The following is a 27,785-nucleotide window of genomic DNA, read 5'->3' as shown; positions in this document are numbered from 1 at the left end:
AGCCCAGTACATTCTTAAGCTAGAACAGTGTTTCAGTAACATGTTATCGCAGGTTCCATCCAACAACCTTAAAACTCTTTATACATCTTAATTCTCACTACACACCTCTGATGTAGACACAATTATCTGCCTTTTACAGGTGGAGAAGCTAAGGCACCGAGAGGTGGGGACTTGCCCACAGCAAATCAGTGGCAGAGCCAGAAACTGAACCCAAACCTCCAGACTCCCAGCCCTGAACTCTAACCACTACAGAACATGCCCCTCTTAGCCTGACAAAATGCAAGACTTGTTCTTAAAATCTAGAGGCGTCCAAGCCTTTACACATGCAGTATAAATATTGCTCATGGAGCAAAGGTGTTGAAGAGGGTGGAGTGATGCAGGAATGGAGCAGCCAGTGGGAATCTGCATGTGGCTGGGGCAATGGTTAATCACCAATTGTCTTGGGGAACTGAATTTTTCAGACATAGTTCTCCCAGTCTTTCAAGGCCGAGGCTGAATCTCCTTGCAGCTGCTGGCCCCAATGTGCAGCGCTCTGCTGATCTGGCATAGTTGGGCATTAATGGGATTTTTCATACTCACAGGATTATGTTGTTCTTTGCAGGTGAATGGCCACCTGGATTACATGAAGCAAATGGACACTATCCTAAAGGCTGTGGGCATTAAAACCAAGGAGTGTCATCTGGAAGAGAAAGGGAATCCCAGCCTTTTCTCCAATCAGGGTGAGAAAAGGCAGCCGACAGCAGCCAGTGAGAGTGAGGAAGAGGAAAGCACCTTGGGAGACCATGATTCCATCAGCCATGATCACTGGTCCTGGCAGCCTGTACCCAGTGAAGGACTGCACCCTAGTGACAAGAACTCGGATCTTGCACACCCAGAGGTTTCTGAATTTCCAGGCTCTTTGGATGCCAGCAGAGAGGAGAACCCAGCCAAGCTGGAAAAACCTTTACCAGTCAACCCTCTGTCCTGCCCTGATTCTGCTGCTCACGTCCTGGGAGGAACCTTCCTTCCCTGCCCAGGCTGTTCAGACACTAATGACCTCAAAAAACAGGCAGCACACCAAGGTCTGGACTGAGTCCCTGCCTCAGAATGAATTACTGGCTCTTCCATTGGTTGCTGCATCTTGGTCACAGCACACGTTCTGTCTAGCACTCGAGTGCAAAAAGGCATCTACCAAGTCCCTCCCCTCAAAACAGCACTGGTGCCATTGGCCAGTTGTAGGGGCAGTTACTACAGAACATTCATCCCAGGGAATCCCAGGACTTGGGCTATAGGACCCTCCAGAAAATGGAGGAGACAACCGGTTGTTAGCAAAGGTAATAACATCCATAGCTGCTGTGTTGGATTAGAGAGGCACTAGACCCATCAAATAACCCAGAGTTGTCTGTCTTGATGGGAAACAAATCAGGGATCCTTTTGAGTGTGTTATGGTGGGAGGATGTTCTGCTAGGATTAAAGCCTCTCTCACATGACTGTACAACCCGATGAGCTTCTCAGCAGACGGGGGTGGGATGCCATGGTCACTGCTTCCTCCTGTTTTCCCATCACTTCATGCTACATAATGGGAAACACCAGTAGCTAGTGCTTAGAGCTGGTATGGAAAGGCAAATGGTCAGCCAGGCTGCTTTGCTGTAACAGGGGAGCAGCAATCTGCTTTCCAGAGGGCAATATTGATTGCTGTGACAGGCAGGACTGAAATCTCACAGCCATTCCTGCAGCTTCTCGGGTTGGTTTTGTTTCCTCCCCTGCTACCCATGAAAAATGCATGACTCCGTGGGAGTTTGACACACGACATTGGGCTCTCTCCCTTCTCCCTGGAGCTTCTGCTGCTGCCGTAGGAGTGGCTTATGGCTGGCTGGTGGGACTGTGGTGTCAGTGGTGAGCCCCCCACTCCTTCTTTCCCCTCAGTGCTTTTGTGCACAAACTAACACAGAGACTGACATACCAATGTACTGACCATGTCATTGATGCTGCATAGAGATGCTTCAGCAAGGTGCTGTCGCCCTACACTGGAGCCCTGCACGTGGAACAGAACACTTCACCTGGTGCTTTCAGGACCACATGGAAACTGGCATACAGCATAGGAGCATTATTGGATCAAAGCCTTCAGAGCTACTGCCGATTGGTTCTCCCATGTGCAGAGGAAAGGACCCCGGGGCAGATGCTTAGCTGCTGTAAATCAGCATAGCGCCCCTCAATTAAGTGAGTGATACACACCAGCTGAGGCACTGACCTTTATTCTTTGGGGAACAACTGTCGCCTTCATAGGAAAATGCTGCTGTACCTTATGAGTCTTAGGGAACCACGTGACTTGATGGGCTTTGAAAGATTATCTTGGAAACCAGGAACTCCCTTCTTTGGTATTCTCACTAGGAAATTAAAAGGTTTAATTTGTTTTGCATTGTTGGGGGGGGGTATTTTTTTTTTTTAAATGTGGCCAGGTATGTTTGGAGTTTTACATATACAGTTGGGCTTGATTCGCCTCTGTCTGTGCACCTCAGATCTGTTAACCAGCCTTTCATACGGAGGCAATAGAGGGAGGAAACTGGGGTTCATTCATCATAACTCTGCTACTGGCTGGTTGTGAGACATTGCACAAGACATTTTGCAAACTCCTTGCCTCAGTTTCCCCATATGTAAAAGGGGAGGAATGATCCTGAGCATATCCCCGGAGGGGATTGAGACAGTTTGCCAAATGTTTTGTGCTCCCTGGATGAAAGGTGCTAAAGAAGAACAAAGTTTGATTCTCCTGATTTTACCATTGAGTTGTGTCACCAGCTTGAACTGTGCAGTTTCTGCCTAAGCTCTGAAGGGCAGTAACCATAGTACGCTTTCATTGCATGGCCCTCCTGCAGCTCCTTTCCACATAAACAAGGGCATCTGTATTTGCAGTTTCCAAAATGCCACACACTCCTGTACCTGCTCAAGGGGACCATTTGTGGGCTTTCACTCCACTCCCCAAAATCATAGGTGAGGGGGAACCATGCACCTCAGGCTGCACCATGCACAGGCATCGAAAGCTGCCTGGAGCGGAGAGGTCTGCGTTCCCTAGAGAAAGCAGGTCACTGCCTAGCTTATGAAGGACAGCCTGCTCCCTGGAAAGCCCCAGGCACTGGATTTTCTTGAGGTGGTGTTGGACATTCATTGTGATCTCAGCTTTGAGGTCACCAGGGAACTCAGCCTGTCCTGACTCTTAAGTTCTCGGCCTTCATGCCCTCTTTGGCCACAGGGACAGTGCTTCATCCCCTTGGCTGCAGGTCAGAGGTCGGAGCAAGGATTCCAGTGAGTTTGCTGTCCCTGTGTAGGAGCTCCAAAGGGGCCGTGCTCCAGCGTGATCCCTGGTCTGATTATTCTGGCTCTCAGCTAGAAGTCCTCCTTGGTGCACGCTGCTGCAGCTCAACCATGCCTTGGCAGGCTGTGGTACACATGCCCCTCCACGGCTGGCTGGTGCAGCAGGATTCAAAGACTTACACCCCATTCTAATTACAGCTTCAAGTTTTATGTTTAAAACAATATACAATTGGTAAAATCTTGCTCCAAATGCAGGCTTAGTAGGAAACTCAGCCTGTTCGGGGGGTGGGAAGTGGGGGGCATAGGCTGGTGCAGCTGTTGTTGACATATACACAGTCTTCCCTTACTTCCCTCCATGGACAGGCCATCACGGCAGTACTAATCCTATGACACATTTTTTATTCCAATGCTTTTTACAAACCTTATGCACCAATCACTTCTCCCACTGTTGGAACACCGCAGCCATTTCACAGGGCACAGCACGAGGGTTTTGTACACAGAATAAAACTAAACTTTGTCTCCAAAGTGCCATGGTAGTTGTAGGTAGGAAAGTTGCAATTGCCCATCTTAAAGTTCAGCCAGGACCCCACCTCTACTGCGACCCCTAGAGTATTTTGTGCTCTACCGTGACTTGGGGCTAACGTCACAAAGAGCAGCAGCAGCAGTGCCAAAATGCATGGCAGATTTGACTTTTTCCCCTTTCAAAGAGTTTTCCCCTAATACAAATGCCAATTATAATGAATCCATTCCCTACAACAGCATCCAGCATGACGACAACTCCGCAGCACCGTCACTTAGCCACATTTAATCTGAGGCTCTCAAAACACTTTACAAGAGTGGGGGGAGCATTTTGTCCCCCACCTTGCAAGTGGGGAAACTGAGGCAGAGAACAGTTAATGGTCTGATTTTCAGGGGTACAAGGCACTGGCAATGCCTACGGGCCTTCACTGGCAGTTATGGGTGCTCACGGCATCTCTTAACATGCCTGCAGCTCCACCCCATGGGCATGTTGGCAGGTGGACATGGCTGGAACAGAGTAGCACTCTACCCCCACCCACCCTCCCTGACATGAACCCCACCCTGGTGCTTTCAAATAGGAAGATGCAAGAGAAGCAGCCAGGGGTTTCCCTGCCCAAGGAGAACTGACTGTTCTCACCTGTATTAAAGGGACGGGGTTGTTGCACCATCTTTTAAAAGCTATTGTAATTAAATGGGGCAGGGAGCAGGGCATAAGCATAGTAATTCCACTTGGAAGGGGGGAGGGGTCCCCCCCTTAGTCAGACTGAGCAAATCAAGCCCTTGAGTACCAGACAGTGAGTTCTGCACAGCTGAGGGGGTGGGGGAGCTGGGATTTCTGATCACAGCAGCACCATCAGACTTTTCCAGCGCTACCTAACCCTGCTGCTCTCTGACCAGTGGTGGGAATTCTTGCCTCATTAACGGAGCTTCTAAAAGCACGGTGGCCAGTGTCACCCACTGTCATTCACGTGCCATCAGCCTCTGCGGCAGGATTGTAAGAGCAAAAAAAAAATCATTATTTCCGAAGCTAGTTACCAGTGCCCTTTTTCCTCTTTGTGGCGATATGCACGATATAATGAGTCTTTCAGCAGCCTGATGTTCTGCTCTGACACCCACCACACTGATGATTTCTCAAGGAAACAGTAGCATGAAAAGACTCGAGGGATTCGTCACGCCATCAGTGCTGTTAGAGAGAGAGAGCGTGTGTGTGTGTGTCGGGGGGGGCAGCGTGGGACTGTTCAGAACCTGCTTAGGAGCAGCAAACGCTGGATGATCGTCATGCAGCTATCAGGGAGTGGTCCTTCAAACTAAAAAGCATCACACCAGCCCTGCGAGGGGGAGATGCTGGAACATGCCTTACTTCCAGTGCTGCCCAGGCAACAGCCCCAGTTGTTAGGACTAAGACCTTGGTTGTAATAGTTCATTACCCACAATCTCCCAGTCAACTGCACATGTTCTAACCCACACTGGTGACTGGCTTTGTGTGAGCATGAGACTTGGAGCTGCTCATGATCCAGCTCAGGAACGTGAATGTGCAACAAAGGAGTCAGGAGCTAGGGAAGAGAAGAGCGTGGCAAGGGTGAGCATAGCGCCTTGATTCCAGGACTGTAATGCAGCCCAGTGTCTGAGCAGCTCAGCCTTAGCTGACTGTACAGATGCTCCTCATGGTGGTCTAAGGCAACAAAAATGATTAAGGGTATGGAACGCCTGCCATATGAGGAGAGATTAATAAGACTTTTCAGTTTTGAAAAGAGACGACTAAGGGTGGGGGGATCTGACTCAAAGACATTAAGGTCTAAAGGACCATTATGATCATCTAGTTTGACTTGCACAATGCAGGCCCCAGAATCTCACCTACCCACTCCTGCGATAAACCTCTCACCTATGTCTGAGCTATTGAAGTCCTCAAAGCATGGTTTAAAGACTTCAAGGTGCAGAGAAACCTCCAGCAAGTGACCTGTGCCCCATACTACAAAGGAAGGCGAGATCTATAAAAATCATGACTGGTGTGGAGAACGTAAATAAGGAATTGTTATTTACTCCTCTTAACAGAACAACTAGGGATAACCAAATGAAATTAATAGGCAGCAGGTTTAAAACAAAAAAAAAAAGTGTTTTTTTACACAACACACAGTCCACCTGTGGAACTCTTTGCCAGAGGATGTTGTGAAGGCCAAGACTATAACAGGGTTCAAAAAAGAGCTAGATAAGTTCATGGAGGATAGGTCCATCAATGGCTATTAGCCAGGATTGGCAGGGATGGTGCCCTAGCCTCTGTTTGGCAGAAGGTGGGAATGGGATACAGGGAATGGATCACTTGATGATGACCTGTTCTGTTCATTCCCTCTGGGGCACCTGGCATTGGTTACTATCGGAAGACAGGATACTGGGCTAGATGGACCTTTGGTCTGACCCAGTCTGGCAGCTCTTATGTCTTATCAACTTCTCTCATCAGATAATGCTACGCCCGCATCACTGTAGCATCTGAGCACTTGTTCTCCTGCTAACAGTGGTGATGGCCATCAGTGGCTGCCTTTGGCTGTTCTGGACCCCTTGGCCTTCCGTGCCTGGTAAGTTTTGTTTCTCTCTCTCTCTCTCTTTGACTATAATTTTACTATGTACTGCTTTTTAATCCAATTTTAAACTATAAGCGAGCAGAGGAAAAAGTGTCGCCACTGTTTGCTTAGCTCAGGGACCATAAAACACTTAAAACCTGGGCAGATCACGCATGGGGCAGAAGGTAAAAGTGCCTGTGGTGCTCTCCACATTACAAAGCAGGAGGGGGAAGTGGGACAGTGACAAACCAAGTAGAGAATAAGGAAAGCAACACCAGGCAGGTAAACTTGGCAATAAAGTTTGGGTTCATCGTATTTAAACAATCCCAACCTGTAACCACTGAAAAATTATCAGTGATTTCCATACAAAGAAGAGACACGTTTTCCCTCCTCCCCACGATTAAGGAGACAGTGAACTTTGGGATCAGTTTCTATGTATAGGGGGAGTATATTGTGGCTTAAAACTTTGGCTCAGAAGGCTTGTACATGTACACAGACGCCCTCCTTGGCTTCCCCATCCAGGGTGTCACTATATTCCAGAAGGAACTGCTAAGGTGTCTGTGCATAGCCTAAGCTTGCGGGGGGAACCAAGAGCAGGTCCCTCCTAACCTCCCGCAACCCCCGTTGGGGCAGCATGGTCAATCCATGGGCGTGTTCAGCTGGTTGATCTGCAGCTCCTGGTCCATGTGTTCTAAGTTGAAGAGGTTGACTGAGTCGGCACCCATGGCTGGGATGGACTCCAGGTGGGGATCTTTGCAGGCAGGCAGCAAGATATGCTCATTCACCTGGATGACTGAGTCAACTGAGTCCGTCTCGCCCTGCAGCGTGAGCACGTCCTTGAGGGACATCCCCAGCCTGGGCCCGCTGTTGGAGTTCTGCATGAAGAGGGAGATGGCGCTAGGTCGGCCTTCACAAGAGCGCCGGCAGCAGGGCAGGTACTTAGCCATGGCTCTTTTGAAGTCCCTCATGAAGAGGGGGTAGATGATGGGGTTCATGGTGCTGTTGCAGTACCCAAGCCAGGTGAGCACATCAAAGAAGCCGGCAGGGACGCAGTCACACACTGCCTGGGCGGGAGACAGAGCACAGATTAGAACAGGCTGCACCTCCTGCCCTCTCCCAGCATCATCTGCAATGGCATGGCAACACCTTGCTGCTACGGCTCACTTCCCACCCAGCTTTGCACAACGTAGGTTGGAGGCAAAGTCCGGCCTTTCCCCTGTTCTCCAAGGAGGCAGGTCCCCATGGGGGTTAAGAGAAAAGAAACTGCATGCAATAAACACTGCAGGGTCCTGGGGCAGATCCTGTCTGGCTCAAGGGTTGGGGCAGGCAACTATAGAAACTGCTCAGAGAATGAATACAAGGCCATTGTGGGAAGGGAAGGGAGACAAGGGGTCCAAACTCCATTTCCAGAGGGAGTTGGGTTTGGCTACAGGGGCAAGGGTGATGCTGTCTGCGCCCCAGACAGGTCATATTTCAGCAGTTGGCTGCCTGTAGCATGCCCTCGCCTGGTTGATGTATGAGGCAGCATGGAGCAGCAAGGAGCTCTGATCCTGCAGCAAGGTGTTGGCATAGTGGCAGGTGAGCTGCTGAGAGGTGATGGTCAGGAAAGAAATTTCCGAGGAGGGTTGGCCCGGCACCAATCAGGGGCTGGGCATGGTAAACTGGTATTTAGGAAGGGCCATGAATAAGATCTCCAAATTCCTTGCTTCCTAAATCTTGGCTGTAACTTATTGTCATTGAGATGAGGCTGGGTGTTTTACATCCATTAAAAACCACAGACCTTTCCCCAAAGAGATTACAGTACATCTTGGCAGGGCGGGGAAGGGCCAGCTCCCTACCATTAAATGCAGAAGATGCCCTGGCTAAGTCAACCACAGACTTTGAGCTAATCGCTATCACAGGCGCCAGTGACCAACTCTCCCTTCTCAGGGGCCTTCCCGGGGCTGTGAGTGGGTTTGACGTACAAGGGCAGGGGCATCTCTGGCCTCTTCTGCCCAGAACTTACTTGTGCCATATTAGCAACAAAGAAGGGGAGCCAGGCCACGAAGAACATTCCCAGCAGGATTCCCAGGGTCAGGCTGGCCTTCAGCGCCTTTTTGCTGTGCTTATTGGCAAATTTCCTGTTCTCTCTCATGGCCACAGCTTGGCTCTGAGCTCCGGGGACCTGAAAAGGACAAGAAACCATGTGAGACAAGGGGGCTGACGAAAGAACACAGGCTGGAGGGGAGGCATCTCTGCCTTACATGTCGAGGACCTGCCGATCCAGCAGAGGTTGGTCTTCCTATTCACTTGTGCTGCAGGCGCGCCTCGGGACCCCTGGTCAGCCCCTGGGGCCCCATTGTGCTAGGCACTGTACAGACCTAGAACAAAGTGAGGGCCCGACCCCAAAGCATGCGTTTTCCTTGCCAGCTCCATAAAAGACCCCTGTGCCTGTGCCCCGGGCACTGGTACAAAGCTAAGGAGCATGATAGTAAACTCCAGCGCCGGGTAAAGAGCCAAGCAGCGTGTCAGCGTTCCCCGGGCCGTGGCAGCCAGGCTTTGCCGGAGCAGTTGAGGAAGCATATCGGGGGAAGCTGCGAGCACGTCTCGGGTCCTGCAGTGAGCAGCACGGTACAAGACCCTGTATAGCACAGACTGCTGTGCACCAGCAATTCCCAGCCAGCAGGCCAGCCCCTGGGGAGCCATTACCAGCTGGCACACCTAAGAGCAGCCCTGGGGCTATTGTCATTTACACTGGGGATGGCTCAGGGAGTGGCTGTGCACAAAGGTGACTTAAAGCTCCCTTTGTGTGGCAGAGCTCGTGTGTGCGGTTCCCCAGCAGTGGCCTAACTTAACAACGTTGGGGTCAGCCTCCTCTGAGCAGGGGGGAGTGACTGCATGGGGTGGTGTGGAGCTGGCTAGATCTCCATCGCTCAGCCCCAACGGCGTTTATTACCTGCCTGGTAGCGTCTTCCCGTAAACAGCACCGATGACCCATGTTAATTCTTCCCCTCGCTCTCTCATCCACTGCCTTCAGCACACTTGCACCCCCTGAGACAAGCGTCAAACTTGCTCCCTTGGGCCCACGCTGCCAGTCCCTGCACCTAGTGGAGCCAATTGTTACTGGCCCGATGTGGTAGCATTTTACCCCCCCTACGCCCAGCTGTAGATGATGCCATAAGAAGGGATGAGACGGGGAAATCAGGCTCTAAATGGTTTTCTGGCTCCACGAGTGCTCCAGGCCTCAAGCAGCCACCCCCAAAAATAGGGGCTGCTCAGCACCCACAAGCCACAGTCATAGGCAGCACATGACCTTGTATTTGGGGAGGCTGGGCAGGAGCGCGGGAAGCTCCCTAGAAGTGTGGTGGGGGGGCTACTGGTGCCCAGACTGTGGCCCTGGCCCCGCTCCGCCTCATGGCCCCGCCTCTGCTCGCCTCCCCAGCCCCACCCGTGCTCCACCCTGGCTCTGTCTCTTCCCCTCAGGCTCCGCCCCCCACTCTGCCTCTTCCCCGAGGTGCCCCCACATGCTCCTCTCCACCCCCCCAAGGCCCCTTGTCCACCACTCACTGCTTGCCACCCCCTCCCCTGATGTGCCCCCACCCGCTTCTCTCTGTTCCATCCCCCAAGGCCCCACCGCTTGCTAAGATACCAATGAGGGCCACATATTCAATAACTAGAATATGAAGGAAATGTATAAATATGCTGAAAATAGCCCCCTCCAACTGGCAGAGTTCCCCCCCCCAGACATCTCTCCAAAAGCACCCACCAGCAAAAACAAACGTCAGCACCTGTGTTTGCTGGACTGTTATTTCTCCTCCCTCCCCCATGTAGCTATAACTTGGGCAAACCAAAGCAGTCCTCTCTGCCTCCCCTTCCCTGTGTGCTCCAGACAGCTTAATGTCTAGCAACAGGGCCTGCGTCGCCATTGCACCGCACCTTGTGTGGTCATTTACACCAGGGCAAAGTGAGTGCCAAGCTAGCTGCTCAGACGGGCAGCACCTTGCCCTGGGGCAAATGGCTGTCTGTATGAAGTGCAGGGCAGCAGAGAATGGGGCCCTTCATCTGCCCTAGCCCCAAGAGTTCCTTGATCCCTCCACTAAGCGTTCCACTCCCCCTTTCTTCCGTGTCTCTGCCTACCTGTAATACCATGGGCCCAAGGAGAGCTGTGCTAGCCTAGTGACAAGCTGGCTAATCTCTAATGCAATCACTCCCCTTGTCGGGTGTTTGAAAGGCAAGCAGCTCAACGTGGCACCAAGCAAATGGGATTTGTCCCCAGTGACTGACATTCCCTTCACGCAGGGAGAAGGGACGCGGTTATCCCCGCTCCTCCTTCCACACTCCGCCGGCTTTCCTGGGGCCTTGTTTATTCCCCTCGCTTTGGCCGGCTTGAAATGAGTCACTGCACCCAATGCCAAGCTCGAGCTGCTGTAAATAGCGAGTAACCACTACTGCAATCAATAACTTTACCCCAGAAACAGGGGCCCAAGTCCTGGACTCCACTGTGGCCCCTTAGAGCCACACCACCAGTGCAAAGGGGAACCGCAGCCAGCTGAGCCTTGTCATTTGCACAAAGAAGGCAGGAGTAGTACAGAGCCAGCAAAAAGGCCTAGCCCCGGGGGCACGGCCAGTAAAAAAGCAGGGCTGCCCGCTGGGCACCTGTACTCCTGTGATCCTTGACGGCTGGAGAGGCCCTTTGCAGCTGGCATCATTTAGAACAGCCATGAGGTTCCACTGCGCTGCACCATGGACAAATGTGAAATCTCCCCCCAGCTTTGGGGGTGAGGTGGGGGGAGGCACAAACAGATTCTTTATACTCACCTTCCCACATCAGCCCCAGCAGTGGACAGGGCTCACTGCGCTCAGCTGAGTCCCCAGAGAGGAAGGGAAACTGCTATAAGTTGTAGATCTGTTACAAAGTGATGCTCAGAAGCAAAGCAGCCTCCTGGAGTGGATTGTAAACGTCAGCGTTAGTAGCCAGCCAAGAATAATATGCCTAGGTGAAGAAAACAAGCAGCAACAGCTCCGTTTTATACAGATTCTCTTGCTGGGCTTTCAAGCTCTTTCAACATTATACAAGTGCAAACGCTGGTCAGGAAATCCACTAAACAGGAAGCTTTTCAGGCCTTCACCCTTTAAACACCAGCGTGGCTGGACATGCCAATAGGTGACAAGGGCTAGAAAGAAAACGAACCTTGACAAAGACATAAGTCACTTTAGCTTGCCATCAGTGGGTTGTCTGTGCCCAGATACGCGTGCTCCTTGAGCCATAGATCAGTTAGTCGTGGGAAGCCAAGGAAATCCTCAGTAATTTTCCCAGCCAGAGGATGGATGTCCCAGCACTACACTCCCTGGGCAAGAGCCTCCGGTGATGTAAATCAGCAGAGTAGCTATACTTCTAAGTAGCTTTACTGATTTTTCCCAGCTGGGGATGTGGCCCTCCATATTTTTTTGCATTATCGATTGCAAAAATTATGACAACCTGCCATCAGCCACTGTTTGCAGCAGGGAGCCATTTGTCCCACAAACACAGCATGGCTTGTACTTGCAAGTCTGCTGCCTTTCCCAACAGCTCACTTGTTCCACAGCTGCCCCCCTGCAGCGCTAGTGAGAAGGAACCAGTAGCTTGTTCGAGAGAAGGAGCAGATCCCCTTTTATGGGCCAGCAGCACATTCCCCGGTGTGGTGTGCCACACAAATGGTGGCATCATAAGGAAAATGTTGTCCTGGCCCTTGACTGAGCAATGTGTGATGAGGGCACAATGAACTGTGGGACAAATCCAATGGCACCCTTCTGTGGCCCTGATCCTGCAAGATGCTGAGGTGCTAATTGATCTCCACAGCTATTGGGAGTTGAGGGTCTCAGCACAGATGGTCCCAGACACAGTGGAATCAGCAGCAGTATTATAATGTGTGAATAGCACATCACATACTAAGCAGAGCACCCATGGGAGGTAGGTGGGTGTTATGACCCCCATTTTACTTCTGTGGAAACTAAGACACAAAGGCCTACAGCCTCAAAGATATTTAGCCACCGAACGCCCATTGAAATGAACGTGAGTTAGGTCCCTAAATATCTTTGAGGCTCTGGGTCAAAGAGCTTAAGTGAATTACCCAAGCTCACACAGGGGCGGGTCAGGTTTAGCGCAGGCTCAGCTCAAACTGTGACTGAAAGTACTGACGAGCTGCATAGTGCAGGGGGTACACAATCTACCTGAACTGACTTGTATTGCATTGAATTTCTCGGGGATTTATGGTGCAATCAACCTTTGGGTGCCAAGTGTGAAAAGAACCACCATGATCCTTCACAGCAGGGGATGCTGTGGTTAAAAAAAAAGCCACTGGGGAAAGAAAAATTACTACTCACTGAACCATAATGGCTATATTATTTGGGGATTTTTTATTATTGCAGAAACCCAAATGCCTCAAACTACTGAAGATCGAGTGATGATAAAGCCTAGGCTCAGGGTGCATATCTAGCTATTGATTATAACAGCAGCTTAATTACATTTTTCAAAGAAAGGGCTCAATCTACACCCCTCAGAGCCAGCTCTGTCATCTATGCATCCTGCAATTTCAAATTAAATTATCCTGTCGTAATTAAGTAAGTTGCAGCTTGCTGATCTGCCCACCCTTCAAAGAACAGAAGAGATTTAAAACATAACACCCTGATGGCTCTCTGCTTTGCATGTTATTTTTACCTGTCATCCCAGTTAAATTCATTCAGTGGTGGAGATAAATGACAACTGTACTACTAGAGATGTAACAAGACTCTTTTTCTTACATACCACTGCTACCATTCCTTGTACAGCATGATCAAGAAAGCTTAATTTTCATTCCATTGGCTTAACTGGGAGCAGGATGTTTACATTGTAAGCCCCTGATTCAACAACACACATGAGCACATGCTGACCTTGAGCACTCGCTTAGGTCCCATTGACTTCAAAGATTTAAGCATGTGCTTTAAAAGTGCTTGGCTGCAATGAGGCCTAATACAGCTTGTATAGTCCCTGCTGTCCAGGGTGCTGAAAGCCCTTCCTTTTTATCAATGAGGGACACGGTTTCACAGACCGAAGTTCATCAGTGTGAATACGGATGTTAGTTAAAGAAACATTCTGGGTCAGATCCTCAGCAATATGGATATGACCTAGAATGTTTAAATACATTTTGTGGCAAAGTCTAATCTCTCAGAAAAGGTGTTTCAAAATTGCTCCTGTATTTTGTCTATTTATTCTCTGCTTCTCCTTCCACCTGTTAAAATACTTTATGACTTATCCACAAGTGAGTTGGCTGGGTCAGAGACTCCCAGCTCCTTATGTGAAAGAAAAAGAATAGCAAGCTAAATCAAGGTATTTAAAAGCAATTAAGTTGGTCTGTTCGCTGTAGGATACTAGGTCAATAGAGACCATTACTAGAGAATTAAATCCGTTACATTTAGTAACAAATAATTTTCTCCTGCGGAAATATATATTATATGCAAAATCAGACATCTTCCATGTGTAAAAACACATCTAGCAGCTCAACCAGTGATTTCTGAAAAAGGAGTCTATAATGTAGCTTGCTTAATATTGTAGCCTATATAGTAAAATCAGAAGACGGGTATTCAAAATAATGTAGTGTTGTAGAATTTCAAATTCTCTACCAGTTAGAACTAATTTCTTCCCATATGTATGCAGCATCTGATGCACATCTACATATATAAACCCACACACATAATTAGAAAGATTTGTGATGAGAAAAAGAGATAAATGAGCTTGGATATTACATGTGTGATGGCTAAGGCTAAGATTATGTCATGGATATTATTAGTAAAAGTCACGGACAGGTCACGGGCAAAAAAGAAAAATTAATGGAAGCCGTGACCTGTCTGTGACTTTTACTAAAAATATCTGTGACAAAATGGGGATCTGTGGGTCCTCACACCGCCTGAAGAGGGGCAGCGGCAGGGGCAAGGGGCTGCCTGCAGCAGCTGGGGGCCACAGGGTACCCCTGCCACCTGCAGCTTCAAGGGTTTCAGCAGCCAGGAGCTTGGGGATTTCCCCACTGCCCACAGCATCTGGGAGCTGTGGCATGCTCCTGCCACCCACCATAGATGGGAGCTGTGGGGCACCACTGCCACCAGCAGCTCCAGGGACCCCATCACCCATGGCAACTGGGAGCTCGGGGGTTCCCCTGTCACCCCCGCTCTGGGGGCCCATGATGGCTAGTAGCTCAGGGGTTCCCCCACTGTGGCCAGTATTTGCAGGGTTCCCCACTGCCCATGACATCCAGGAACTTTGGGGTTCCCCGCCACCTGCGGCAGGGGGAACTTGCAGGGTTCCCTGCCACTTGTGGCAGCTTGGAGCTCTGGGGGCCACCAGAGGAAGCAGGGGTAACCTGCAGCTCCCTGCCCCCCACGGGTGGTGGGAGACCCTGCAGCCCGCGACCACCACAGGTCACAGAGGTTGCTGGAAGTCATGGACTAAATTGTAGCCTTAGTGATGGCAACAGCCATATGACAAATTGTGGAACCATGTCATAAATTGCATTTATTTCCTACTTCTGACAATTTGCACCTGCTCATTATCCATCTATTTTTCTAGTCAGACTGCTTTTAACTTTCCACATCCCAAATAGCTTAAAAGAGCTACCCTTTTGGTGGAGGTGAGGAGAGCCTGATGATATGTACAACTATATAGATATTCCTTCTTTCCCCACAAATATTGCTGTGGGCTGAGTTGATAGATGGACAATATTCAGCATTGGCTCAGAGATGGATTTAAAGTTCAATGTTTCATGACACATCAGGGCTAGGGATCAGTGATTTATAGCACTGGAGAAGAATTGGAAATCCTCTATTACTGGGCCATGTTTTCCTCTCACACCAGTGTAAATTACAAGTAATTCCATTGGCTTTGGTGGAATTTCATTAGTATAAATCAAGAATGACTCAGAGGAGAATCTTGGCCCATCATATAGGAAGTAAGGCCCATATTTTAAAGGGGTTTAGGTGTTGCTCATTGCAACATCTAACTGATTTAGGAGTTTAAGTCTCATTTTCAAAAGTGGTAACTGCTGTACCTTCTCCATAAGTGACTGAGCGAGAAGGAGGGACAGCGAGGGAGAGCGAGAGAGTGAGCTTCTTTTTCTCTAGCAAAACTCCTGGGCTCCCCAGCGTTCATAAAGGCCAAACCGTGAAACCCCATCATGATCTAGATCACCAGACACCTGTGAGAACCAAAGTACCGTGTGCTGAGCAAGGGACTAGAAGAGGGAGGGGGTCAGGACCACTACAGGAGAGAAATACCTTCTGCTGATTTTAAGGAGATGGTGCCTAGATTCTATACCCAGCATGCGTCTCTGAGCAAGTCACTGAACTGCTCTGGGCCTCAGTTTCCCCCATCTATAAAATGGGGGTAAATAATATTTAACATACATCCTATGGGTGCGGGGAGGCATAATTAATCGAGTGCTGTGAAATTCTAGAAGGAAGGGTGCTCTAGGTGTGCAAAATGTCCCAAGTGCCTAGAGAGAGGATGGAGAGAGATTTGGGGGGAACTGGCAGGAGCTCGACACTTTACATTAAACTACCCTCTTAAGTTTTCTCCTTCTTGTAAGAAATCTTGTCATTTCTGGGAGTCACTGGACAGACATCTCTCACCCATCATGTACTTTGACCCCCTTGAAGGCAATAGATTAAAGAACACACTCATCTGAGAGAACCAGAACATACTGCCAAGAGTGTTAAACCAAGAAAGGCCTAAAATCATGAACGCTTGAACACTGAACTCATCCAATATGTGGAGTTATTTATGTCAAGAAGAACCATATATTTTTAAACCCTCCTGGTCATTTTTTCCCTCCTTTTCTTTTCTAGCATCTCAATTGTTTAGAAATTAAACTTAGCGTTCTTCAGATCTCTAGACATAACGATCCTATGATTGCATCTAAGAGCTTGAACCTGTGGGAATGGGCTTTCCCCCACATACGCTTTGCTTAGAAAAGGACTTTTTCCATAGATACGAAAACAATCAGGACACAAAGGAGTTCTCCACTTACTCACACCGGTGCAAACCCAGAGTAACGCCAGCGGAGTTCCCCAGTATAAAACTGATGTGAGAGGGAAATCAGGCCCCTTGCTCTGTTCCCTGGGGAGAAAAACTTTTAAACTAACAAAAAATAAAATCCACTTTTGCCAGTGGCCTGGCATCAGCTCAATCGCCAGCAGGGCTTCCAGGATATACCACGGACTAACAAAGAATTTAAACAAATGGTCTGAGCTGTGAGACTGTGGATGCAGCTAAATACTAGGCTCTCCTCAGAGTGCACAGGGCACCGCGGGGAAATAACCAAGAAATACAAACACCCGCAGGTCCTGGGTCTCCTCACCCCTGCTTTGGAGTAAATCAGGTGTAACTGTGCTGTAAAACCCGGACAGTCAGTCCCATGGACTCTGGCTCTCTGTTCTGTCACCTGATTTACTCCTGATTTGCACTGTTGCCATGAGTGCAGAATCAGGCCCAGAGGGCCCAACCTGGCCAGTTGCCAACTGGCTCCTGTGAGGGGGCAGGCCCCCTACTGAGTGCAGCAGATGGCGAGTGCACTCAGCCTCTCACAGGATCAGGCCCAGATAGTGTAACTCCATTGCTGTCTCCAACTCAGCGCTGCTAAGAGTTTACCAAACAGGCTAGGCCCCAGCTGTGAGGTTTTTGCCCCATGGGATAGCCTTAGTTACATTGTGCAAATCAGGAAATTTTCCTTCATCTAGCAGATGCGTGTGCCAGACCATTCTCAGGGTGGATTTTCTGTTTTGGAGCGTTTTAGTAGCTGAGGTATAAATAAAAGTCTATGAGTCAAATCCTCAGCTGGTGTCAACAGAGCATTGACGTCAGTACAGCTGGACCTGTTTAGTCTAGCTGAGGGTCTCTCCTGCATGCCAAGACCAACACACACACACACACACACACACACTTACTTACTTACTTTCTGGGCCTCAGCTGCCCCTCTGTAAAATGCGGGTGGTAAATATTCCTTTGTGTTTCTTGTCTGTTTAGATCTTGAGCTCTTTGAGGCAGGGTCTGTCTCTCGCTATGGGTATGTACAGCACCTAGCACAATGGCGCCTCCAGCTCAGTTGGGGGGGGGTCTCTAAAGGCCCAGCTCTACAAGGGGGCTTGGACATCGCAATGCTGAGCATTGTGGCCCCTAATTTTTAGGTGCGTAGACATCACAGGAAAGCCTGAGTGAGGTGCCTAGGTTCCCCATGCAATGCATAGCCGCAAAAGCCAACACGCTAGGCTGTGTGCGTCAAGGCTATGGGGAGAGGTGGGGGATGGACGGCTGAGGGAAGAGGTGGGGGATGGAGAGGTGGGAAGCGACAGGGACTCTCACCACAGCCCGGGGCTGGGAAAAAGATCCTGAGACTTGAGCGTTCTACCATAAGATCCCGAGGGAGGCGTCATTTCCCTTAGAAATCACGTCTCTGGCGATAAATTCACACAAGTTAGCACGTCTGTCCTAGCTCAGCAGCCCCTTCTGCCCACCCCGCTCCCCCATGCACCCTGAGGGAGCTGGAGCTTGGGTTTCTTTCCTTCAGGAATGCACGGGCAGAGAGACTTACACGACACAGCCCCCGGGACACATGGCAGCCCACCCCCAGCTTCCCCTCACGCTCTCGTAAGCCACCTCAGCCACCTGTTTGGAGCCAAACAGGCCTCTCCCCTGTTGTTTGCGGTGGCTTTGGACATCTCTCCTTTGCCTCTTGTGACCCTTTCCTCTGGTTCCCCCCCCGCCCGCAGCTTTACGGTGCTGCTCCATCCCCTCCTCTGGGCCATTAGCCTTGCCCCATGCTGTGCCAGCACCCTTCTGACATTAGGGCTAACTTCTCACAGCTCCTCCGCCCCCTCCCATTGATGCCCGACTCTCCCCTCCCGCCTTGCTCCACCTGCTCGGATTTGCAGAAGTGTCATCCTGTTTGGAGGCTTCCCTTTCCGACACGCCTTCGCCCCCTGAGCCACCGACGCCGACCGAGCCTGTGAGCCAGGTGTCCCACTGTGCAGGGTCCGTCCCTGAGCCTTGGCAACATATTGACCCTTTGCCCCTCGTCAGGTGTGGTGGAGGAGGTTGCACCGGCCAGATCTAATGCTCAGAGTGTTGTGACGATATTCGTGTGGGTGCACGGGACAAGCCCACCTTATTGCCTCAGCCTGGGACCAATCCTGCAAGGTGCTGAGCTGTTTCTGCCCAGTATTATGCCCCATCAGTGCCCACTGTAGACAGTGGGAATGGAAGGCGCTCAGCACTTTGCTGGAGCTGGCTCTGTTCAGCACATTTTTAGCTTAAATGCTTATTCTAAACTCCACCAGGGAGTACTTCTGAGTTTGCCCGTCTGGAGCGAGAAACACTGGAGAAGATGAGTCACTTGGCCTTCCAGCTTGTTGTTCTGCGGGGCCCTTTGCTGCAAGGGCTATTGATGCAATAACAATGGGGGGGCTCTTGGGTGAAGCTCAGGAACATGGAGGAGAAGGCAATGCACAAGGTATTGGAATGATAATAAGAAAAGGAGGACTTGTGGCACCTTAGAGACGAACAAATTTATTTAGTCTCTAAGGTGCCACAAGTACTCCTTTTCTTTTTGAGACTACAGACTAACACGGCTGCTACTCTGAAACCCGGAATGCTAATAGTGAGTGATCCTTAAGCATGAGCATGCACAGTATAGCCCCCTCTGGCTGAGGATCAGAATCGTGTAATCACAGTCCCCGGGGGTTTGCCTACCCTGGAATCAAAAACCCACGGCTGGCCTGTGCCAGCTGACTCGGGCTCAGGGGCTGTGTAGATGTTCGGGCTCAAGCTGCAGCTCAGGCTCTAGGACCCTGCAAGTTGAGAGGGAGGGTCCCACCCTCCACCCTTAGCGTGAGCCCAGGAGCTCAGCTGGCACTGGTGTCTCATGGCAGTGTAGACGTACAGTGAGAGGCAGGTAAGTATCACCACCCTCCTTCTACTGCTAGGGAAATTGGAGATGCCGAAAGGGGAAATGATTTGCCCCCAGGACACCCAGTGGCAGAGCAAGGAACAGAACCCAGGTCTCCCGAATCTGCCCCATAGAAATCCATAACAACTGGCAATTCAGTCCTCCCATGGCTCTAGTGCAGCAAAGGCCCCCACACGTTCCCGGTCCAGCCAGGTTTGTCAAGCTGAGTAAGATGGTCCAGGCCAAGCTGGGTTCAGCTAACCTCACCCACCATTCCTAATCCAGGCAAACCCCAACACACTTTAGAAGACTGACCAGAAGGAGAGCCCCCCCCCGGGCCTGTGGGAGCACCTTTCCCCCCTGGCACTCGCTGCTTCCTCCCTTGGCATCATGCTTCAAGGCTCTCTGAGGCCAGCCCAGACCACCCCTTCCCGTTCTCTCCCCATTTACTGCCCAGGCCTCGTTAATCGGTGGCACTCCTCGCTGTGTGGAAGCGGCTACCCAAAGGCCAGGAGGCTGCTGACCCAGGTCAATGGCACTTTGCTGCAACCTAGGCCCCAATCCAGCTGCCACTGAAGTCAGCAGGGGCCTTCCTCACTGCTGGATCAAGCTCCTATTTAACAAGCGATCATAGAAACCACCGGAGAGGAAAGGATGGGGGCAGAGATCTCTTGGGAGGATACTGAATATTAAGCCCCCCGAAGAGCTGTGGGGAAGGGGGCGGGAATTTCAGTCAGCTTCTCCTCTCCCCAGTTAAACCCCTTCTCAAAATAGCTTTAACTTGTCTCCATTCCCTGAACCACCTCTTTTCATTCCTCTTGTAAATTATCATCACGTCAGCTTTAACTTTCCAAGCTACAAACAAAGGAACTTTTCCAAGGTGGGGGAAGGGGAGTGAAGGAAGACTCCAGCTGATCTTGCCTGTAACTGTATGGTATGATCCTTTCTAATCCTTCCACCTTGTGAGGGCAGGGGGCTTTTGGGGACGGATTGGAAAGCACCAGGAAGGGACGGGGGGGTCAATCCTCAGGCTCCCTCTACTGCATAAATTGATTGACTCTCACCCCCATTCATCCCCCAGCCCTTCTGCACCTCAACCCAAGGCTACAACATCCCCAATGACTTTCTCTGCCTGAAAGATTCCACCCCTTTAATGGGTTTAAAAGCCACAGAGCTCAAGCTCCAGTGGTCACCACCACAGCTGGTTTCATAGGCGGGGTATGATTTTTTTCCCTAGCCTTCCAAGGAGAGGGCAGCGAGGGTGAAACCCACCGACCTGGCTGTGGGATCAGCAGGCATGAAGCAGCCAGCCCCTCCTGCACGCACTCAGGGCAAAGCACCACCAACAGTCAAACCTCATTACCTGTTGCAGGGGTTCATCGGAGGTGCTGGCCACGTTGGTGGTGAGCGATGCCACCTGCACAGCTTCCTTTCTGGCGGCCAGGAGGATCCGGCAGTAGGTGAAGGAGATAGCCATGGATGGGAGGAAGAAAGTCAGGCAGGAGGCTATCAGAGCATAGGGCAGACTGACCAGGAGCCTGCACTGGTCCTCTTCCATGTGGGAGGTGCTATTGAGGGGCCTGATCTCAAACTCCAGCTTGTGCCACCCCATTTTGATGGGCAGGAAGGAGGCCAAGGCAGCCAAGGTCCAGGTGGTGAAGATAAGCAACACGGCCCTGCAGGAGGTCATCCTGAGCTTGTACTTGAGTGGGGAAATGATGAGCAAGTACCTGTTCAGGCTGATGACGCAGAGGTTGAGGATGGAGGCACTGCAGCACATGACATCGAAGGAGTACCAGATGGAGCAAAATTCGACCTCCAGCACCCACCGGCCATACAGCTGGTTCAGCATGGCTGGTGGCATGACCACCAGGCCCACCATCAGGTCGGACATGAAGAGGGACACCAGGAAGTAGTTGGAGGTGTTGCGCAGGGAGTGCTGCGTGAAGATCAGCAGGATGAGCAGGAAGTTCCCCAGGGTGGTCAGCAGGATGATGAAGCAGAGGAAGGCGGCCACCCAGCTGCTCCCCCCAGCCAGGGACCTCTCCCCAATCACACTGGCATTAGGGCTCCCAAAATCTTCTGCCATTGAGGAGCTGGGGGGAGGAGGGGCTGGGGGTGGAGGTGCGGAGGAGGGCAGCTAGCGATTCCCCTGGGTGGCTCGGCACAGAGAGAGACCAGGACTAGGTGATCATTGCCATGGGCCAGCTTTTAAAGGGAAGACGTGTGATCCAGATCTCTCTTCCTCCGTCCCTCTCTCTCCCCCTCTTCTCCTCCTCTCTCTTCACTGGCAACCAGGGCAGAATGACATGATCAGGAGCCGATCAGCAGAAGAAAGGTCCCCCTACCCCATCCCAGGGCTCATACCGAGGCATTTCCTAGTGACTGCAAATAACACTTAGACTCCTGCTTGGCCACCACTGGGTAGAGGCTGGTGCGGGGAGCAGATGCCCCTGAGTTCCTAGCTTGGCTTCACTCTCTCCCTCCTCCTTGCCTTACCTGTAGGGCTCTTTCTTCTGGGGGCTGCGAGCCTTTTCCTTTCAGCTGCTGTGTGTCCGATCACGGCTGCTGCTGAAGGCAGAGCAGGCAAAAGGCAGAATAAACCCTGATGCAAGGGAAACGAGAGGCTCCTATAGAGTCTCGGTTGTGGGAGAAAGCTGCAATGGGCAGATGTGTGCGAAGGTAGCACAGAGGTGTCGCCCCTTGGCCAGAGGTGGGTGTGTGCATGAGCATCCTCCTTCCCCTTTAGCATCCTCCTTCCCTCTTATTCTTGCTAAAGGAAACGGGGATCTAGTCTAAATCCTATACAGTAGCAATTGGAGAGCTTTCTTTTCTGCCCTTAAAGAGACAGCAAACACTATCTACCCCAAACTCAGCTGCTTGGGTTAAAGAGGAAGATCCAGCACGCTGTGCTGATCAGCAAGGATTTAATCACAGTCACTGAGCCTGATGGATGGTTTAATCCAGCAGCATGCAACACAAAAACACATTATGATCTCAGCAAAACAGCTAGCAAGGGATCAGGTTGTTCCTGCAGAGGGATTTTTCTAGGATCCCCCTCGCTGCCTAGGCATTAAAGGCATGATCCAAAACCTACTGCCATCAATGAGCATCTTCAGTGGCTCAGGCCCAGGTACTGCATCCCTCACCATGGCATCGGAGCACGAGAAATATCAGCTATCGGGAAAACCATCATAAGCAGGAGGTCCATTCGGAGCAGCAATCCAAGGGAAATGGAAGAAGCCAGGTTGCTTGGGTCACTTGAAAACTAGGTGGTGGGTGACCTGTCTGCTGGGTGCCCTGTCTGCATGGGAAGGGACATGGGCGATGGGGCCAACTCTTCTCATTTACAAACCAAGGTGACAAGAGAGAGAAAAGCTCTTTGGGGCCTTTTGGAAACATCAGCTTTGTTTTGTTTTTTAACCATTTCTTTCTTATTTTCCTCCCCCTCTAAGTCCTCTGCTATTGGACTGGTGCACGGCCCAAGGCCTCTGCTAGTGTAAATCAGGTATAGCTCCACTTAAGCCAGTTGACTCCCGCTGAGGAGCTGGCCCTGGGTGATGATGGGAGCCTGCATTTACAGGTGGGTGCAACACAAAAATTAGTCTCCAAAAGACAGCTAGGTGGCCTGGAAGAGTCACCCGAATCTCTACTTCCTTTGCCTCATCACAACCCCGCTACCAACCACGTGTGTCAGCCATGTCTCCAGCTCCTGTTCCCCACTCCCCCACCGCCTGCCCAGTACCACGCTCACCTGGTGTGCCTTGGTGTTAATCTAGCCCCAAACCTACAACAGAGAGTTCCCAGCCAAGGCCTCTGCTGCATGCCCGGGGAGCCCCAGGGACATCAACAGGACCCATTGTAGGTGCAGTGACATGCCAGAGCATTATCAATTGCAGGGTCAGAGCCTGAGTTTTTCGACTCTTTGGGGCTGGGGCTGTCTTAGGACTATTTTCATACATCATTCCCATGATCCCAGAGGGTTTGCAAACAGAGCTAAGGAGCCACAAAGCTACCGTGTTAGCCACCTTCAAATCCCTCCACCAAATTCCCCTTTGCTGTCATGCCTACTAAATCCTGACAACAGGCTGCAGGTGTACTGAGATCACAGCCTAGCACGCTGACCAGTATTCACACAATCATAGAACTGTAGGGCAGGAAGAGACCTCAAGAGGTCATCTAGTCCAATGGTTCTCAATCGGGGGTAGGTGTAGCCCTGGGGGTACTCAGTGGTCTTCCAGGGGGTACATCAGCTCATCTAGATCAGTGTTTCTCAACATGATTGCAGCCCCCAGGAGGGTTACAGGACAGGTTTGGGGGTGGGGGGTCACAAGTGCAGGGCCAGCATTAGGGGGTGGCAAGCAGGGCAATTGCCTGGGGTTGCACCCCACAGGAGGCCCTGCAAAGCTAAGTTACATGCTTCAGCCCCGCTGCCTGCAGCTCGGGCGAAACAGCAGGCTCACAAGTGACAAACAGGCTCAAGTGTCACACTGACAGATAGGTACAATATTTGTATTCCAGTCCATTTATTGTATATGTATATGGTAAAAATGAGAAAGTCAGCAAAATAATAGTGTGGTTGCGACGCTTTTGTATTTTGATGTCTGATTTTGTTCGCAAGTCGTTTTTAAGTGAAGTGAACCGTGGGGATACACAAGACAAAGCAGACTCTTGGAGGGGTACAGCAGTCTTGAAAGGTTGAGAACCACTGATCTAGTACAGCCTCCCCTACCCCCATGCTAAGGCAGGACAAAGTACACCTAGATCATCACTGACAGGGTATGTCCAACCTGTCCTTAAAAACCTCCAATGGAGGGAATTCCACAACCTCCCTAGATAACTTCACTAGATGCTTCACTATACTTAGAATCAGCAAGTGCTTCCTAATATCCAGCCTAAATCACCATTGCTGCAGATTAAGCCAATTGCTTCTTGTCCTGTCTTCAGAGAACATGGAGAACAACTGATCTCATTGTTTCCTTCTATCCGCACCCATCCATCTGTTGTCTCTTGTCTTATACTTGGATTTGGAAGCTCTTTGGGGCAGAGACTGTCTTTTTCTGTGTTTGTACAGCACCTAGCACAAAAAAGAATAATAAGACTATTTTGTCCTCCTCCCTAGAGTCTTTTCAGCGCTTCATATTTTTATTTAGTTCAAAAAAACCATTCAAATCTTTAACTGTTATTAAATGCCTAAAATCGAGAGCAGCTCCAACAAATGTGGAGGGGGGAGGGAAACTACACAACTTTGTGTCTTGAACAATCCACCTCCGGGTGCTTCTAAGATATTTAATTTGCTGCTGTTGTTTAATATCCAGCCACTGGACTGCTTCAAAAGAACATCTTCCTGGGATTCACATTTGCAGAGGTGGGGCCAGATTCTGCGCTGTTTCGCTGGCAATGACTAGAGTAATGCATTTGGCTTCAACAGGGTTACTTTGGATTGGCACCAGTAGAGTGGAGAGCAGAATTTGGCCTATTTGGCCCGCAACTCTGATGGATCAGTGAAGTTTTAAATATATAACATTTCCCAAGTAAGATGTTTGTCTCCCTTTTCCAGATGGGTGGGTGAAAGCCAGCCATCATTTATTGTGCTCCTGAGACTCCAACCCTGCTTCTGCCTCAGGGAGGAGAAGAGTTGAGCAGCCCACACAGACAGTTCACAACGGAGGCTCGAGAAAGAGACAAGCAAACCCCGAAGATTTCCCCGAACGGCTTCAAGTGGCCTTTGGATGAATTATTGCTGCAGGATGAGGCTGGTCCCTGATCATTGACGGGCTGCTGGCAGAACTAATGGGAAACCGGGAAATGAACGAAAAGGAGTGATCCAAATGAATGGCTTTTCTCAGAGACGCTTTTTACCACCTCTTCAAAAACTCTGACCAATGCTCTCTCAATCCCTCATTCCCCAGCCCTATAGCTCAGCCCTGATCCCTGAACATCAGCCCTGCATGCTGTTTTGCAGAGCGTTACAAAAAAATCAAGTGGTGCACGGAGCAAAGAGGACCTGCTGTTAGGCCCAGAGAAAATGTTCTTCTTATAGGTTCATAGATTCATAGATACTAAGGTCAGAAGGGACCATTCTGATCATCTAGTCCGACCTTCTGCACAATGCAGGCCACAGAATCTCACCCACCCACTCCTACGAAAAACCTCACCTATGTCTGAGCTATTGAAGTCCTCAAATCATGGTTTAAAGACTTCAAAGAGCAGAGAAGCCTCCCTCATATCACCCATGCCCCATGCTACAGAGGAAGGCGAAAAACCTCCAGGGCCTCTTCCAATCTGCCCTGGAGGAAAATTCCTTCCCGACCCCAAATATGGTGATCAGCTAAACCCTGAGCATATGGGCAAGATTCACCAGCCAGATACTATGAAAATTCTTTCCTAGGTAACTCAGATCCCATCCATCTAATATCCCATCACAGGCCATTAGGCCTATTTACCATGAATATTTAAACATCAATTAATTACCAAAATCACATTATCCCATCATACCATCTCCTCCATAAACTTATCCAGTAGAATCTTAAAGCCAGATAGATCTTTTGCCCCCACTGCTTCCCTTGGAAGGCTATTCCAAAACTTCACTCCTCTGATGGTTAGAAACCTTCATCTAATTTCAGGTCTAAACTTTCTGGTGGCCAGTTTATACCCATTTGTTCTTGTGTCCACATTGGTGCTGAGCTTAAATAATTCCTCTCCCTCTCCTGTATTTATCCCTCTGATATATTTATAGAGAGCAATCATATCTCCCCTCAACCTTCTTCTAGTTAGGCTAAACAAGCCAAGCTCCTTAAGTCTCCTTTCATAAGACAAGTTTTCCATTCCTCGGATCATCCTAGTAGCCCTTCTCTGTACCTGCTCCAGTTTGAATTCATCCTTTTTAAACATGGGAGATCAGAACTGCACACAGTATTCCAGGTGAGGTCTCACCAGTGCCTTGTATAACGGTACTAAAAACTCCTTATCCCGACTGGAAATGCCTCTCCTGATGCATCCCAAATCTGCATTAGCTTTTTTCGCAGCCATATCACATTGACAGCTCATAGTCATCCTGTGATCAACCAATACTCTGAGGTCCTTCTCCTCCTCTGTTACTTCCAAGTGATGCGTCCCCAGCTTATAATAAAAATTCTTGTTATTAATTCCTAAATGCATGACCTTGCACTTTTCACTATTAAATTTCATACTATTACTATTACTCCAGTTTACAAGGTCATCCGGATCCTCCTGTATAATATCCCGATCCTTCTCTGAATTGGCAATACCTCCCAGCTTTATATCATCTGCAAACTTTATTAGCACACTCCCACTTTTTGTGCCAAGGTCAGTAATAAAAAGATTAAATAAGATTGGTCCCAAAACTGATCTCTGAGGAACTCCACTGGTAACCTCCCTCCAGCCTGACAGTTTGCCTTTCAGTAGGACCTGTTGTAGTCTCCCCTTTAACCAATTCCTTATCCACCTTTTGATGTTCATATTGATCCCCATCTTCTCCAATTTAACTAATAATTCCCCATGTGGCACGGTATCAAAATCCTTACTGAAATCTAGGTAAATTAGATCCACTGCATTTCCTTTATCTAAAAAATCGGTTACTTTCTCAAAAAAGGAGATCAGGTTGGTTTGGCACGATCTATCTTTTTTAAAACCATGTTGTATTTTGTCCCATTTACCATTGACTTCAATGTCCTTAACTAATTTCTCCTTTAAGCATGACACTGCTGTGACTGCAGGAGGAAACCCAAACTGCTATCTCCACACTGTGCACTTGCTACAGAAGAAGAAAGCGCAGGGGCTGGGATCCAGGCAGCAGGGGATACATGAGACCCTCCCCAAGACCGTTCAGGAAACACTAAGAACAATAGCAGCAGAAGAGGTAGAACATCAGGTCGCTCCTGAATCTGCAGGGATTTACCCCTGGCAACGAGGACATAACCGTACTTTGCACGTATCTGGTGCCTTTCCGCCAGAAATCCTAAAGCACCTTAGACTCGAGGGCCAATATCATTAGGCTCAGTTCACCGATGGGGAGACCGGAGCACAGTCCTGGTTAGGCCAAGATGATTCACAAGTAGGAGCCTGAACTTAGCCTTCTAGGGCCATATTTAAGCTCCCAAATAAGTGACCTGATTTTTCCAAAGTTCTGAGTTCCCATTGACAGCAATGGCGTTACACCTGCGCAAGTGGGATCAGAATCAGGCCCATAGTCTGGATGCCTTCAGCAATCCCAACACAGATGTCCAGACTGGTCATGAAGGGCCAGGGAGAATTCCCCATTACCACCCCCAAAATGAGACCCCTGGGAGCTGCTGGGTGCTGAGTCCTTTGGAAAATCTGGCCACAGTCATTCAACACCAGGTGGTAAATGAGACCAAGGGGCCATTTCGAGGGAAGCTGCTTGGAAACCTCCCGACTTTAAATCCCGAGTTCTCTCCCACTAAGGCACGCAGATTTCAATTACAACCTGGCCCATTCTGGAGCCGCTGTTGGC

General features: G+C 49.9%; 2 protein-coding genes across 2 annotated transcripts in view; one reads left to right on the top strand and one right to left on the bottom strand.

Annotated features, from left to right (window-relative positions):
• Positions 1-2,398, top strand: part of TMCO4 (transmembrane and coiled-coil domains 4) — an 80,533-nt gene extending 78,135 nt beyond the window's left edge. Inside the window, exon 14 of the mRNA XM_038376387.2 lies at positions 602-2,398. Coding sequence (XP_038232315.2) covers positions 602-1,072 — 471 coding nt within the window. The 3' untranslated portion in view covers positions 1,073-2,398. The remainder of the gene's footprint in view (positions 1-601) is intronic.
• Positions 2,399-3,665: 1,267 nt separating this feature from the next.
• HTR6 (5-hydroxytryptamine receptor 6) lies at positions 3,666-22,080 on the bottom strand. Its single transcript, XM_038377092.2, has 3 exons — positions 20,652-22,080; positions 8,368-8,526; positions 3,666-7,426 (listed from the first exon to the last, which is right to left on the bottom strand). Exons 1-3 carry the CDS (start codon positions 21,375-21,377, stop codon positions 7,001-7,003), a joined length of 1,311 nt encoding a protein of 436 aa, XP_038233020.1. The 5' UTR covers positions 21,378-22,080; the 3' UTR covers positions 3,666-7,000.
• Between the last annotated feature and the right edge of the window lie 5,705 nt (positions 22,081-27,785).

This window comes from Dermochelys coriacea, chromosome 18 (assembly GCF_009764565.3).
Source record: "Dermochelys coriacea isolate rDerCor1 chromosome 18, rDerCor1.pri.v4, whole genome shotgun sequence".
Classification (NCBI taxonomy): domain Eukaryota; kingdom Metazoa; phylum Chordata; order Testudines; family Dermochelyidae; genus Dermochelys; species Dermochelys coriacea.
This window is presented reverse-complemented; position numbering and strand designations above follow the sequence as displayed.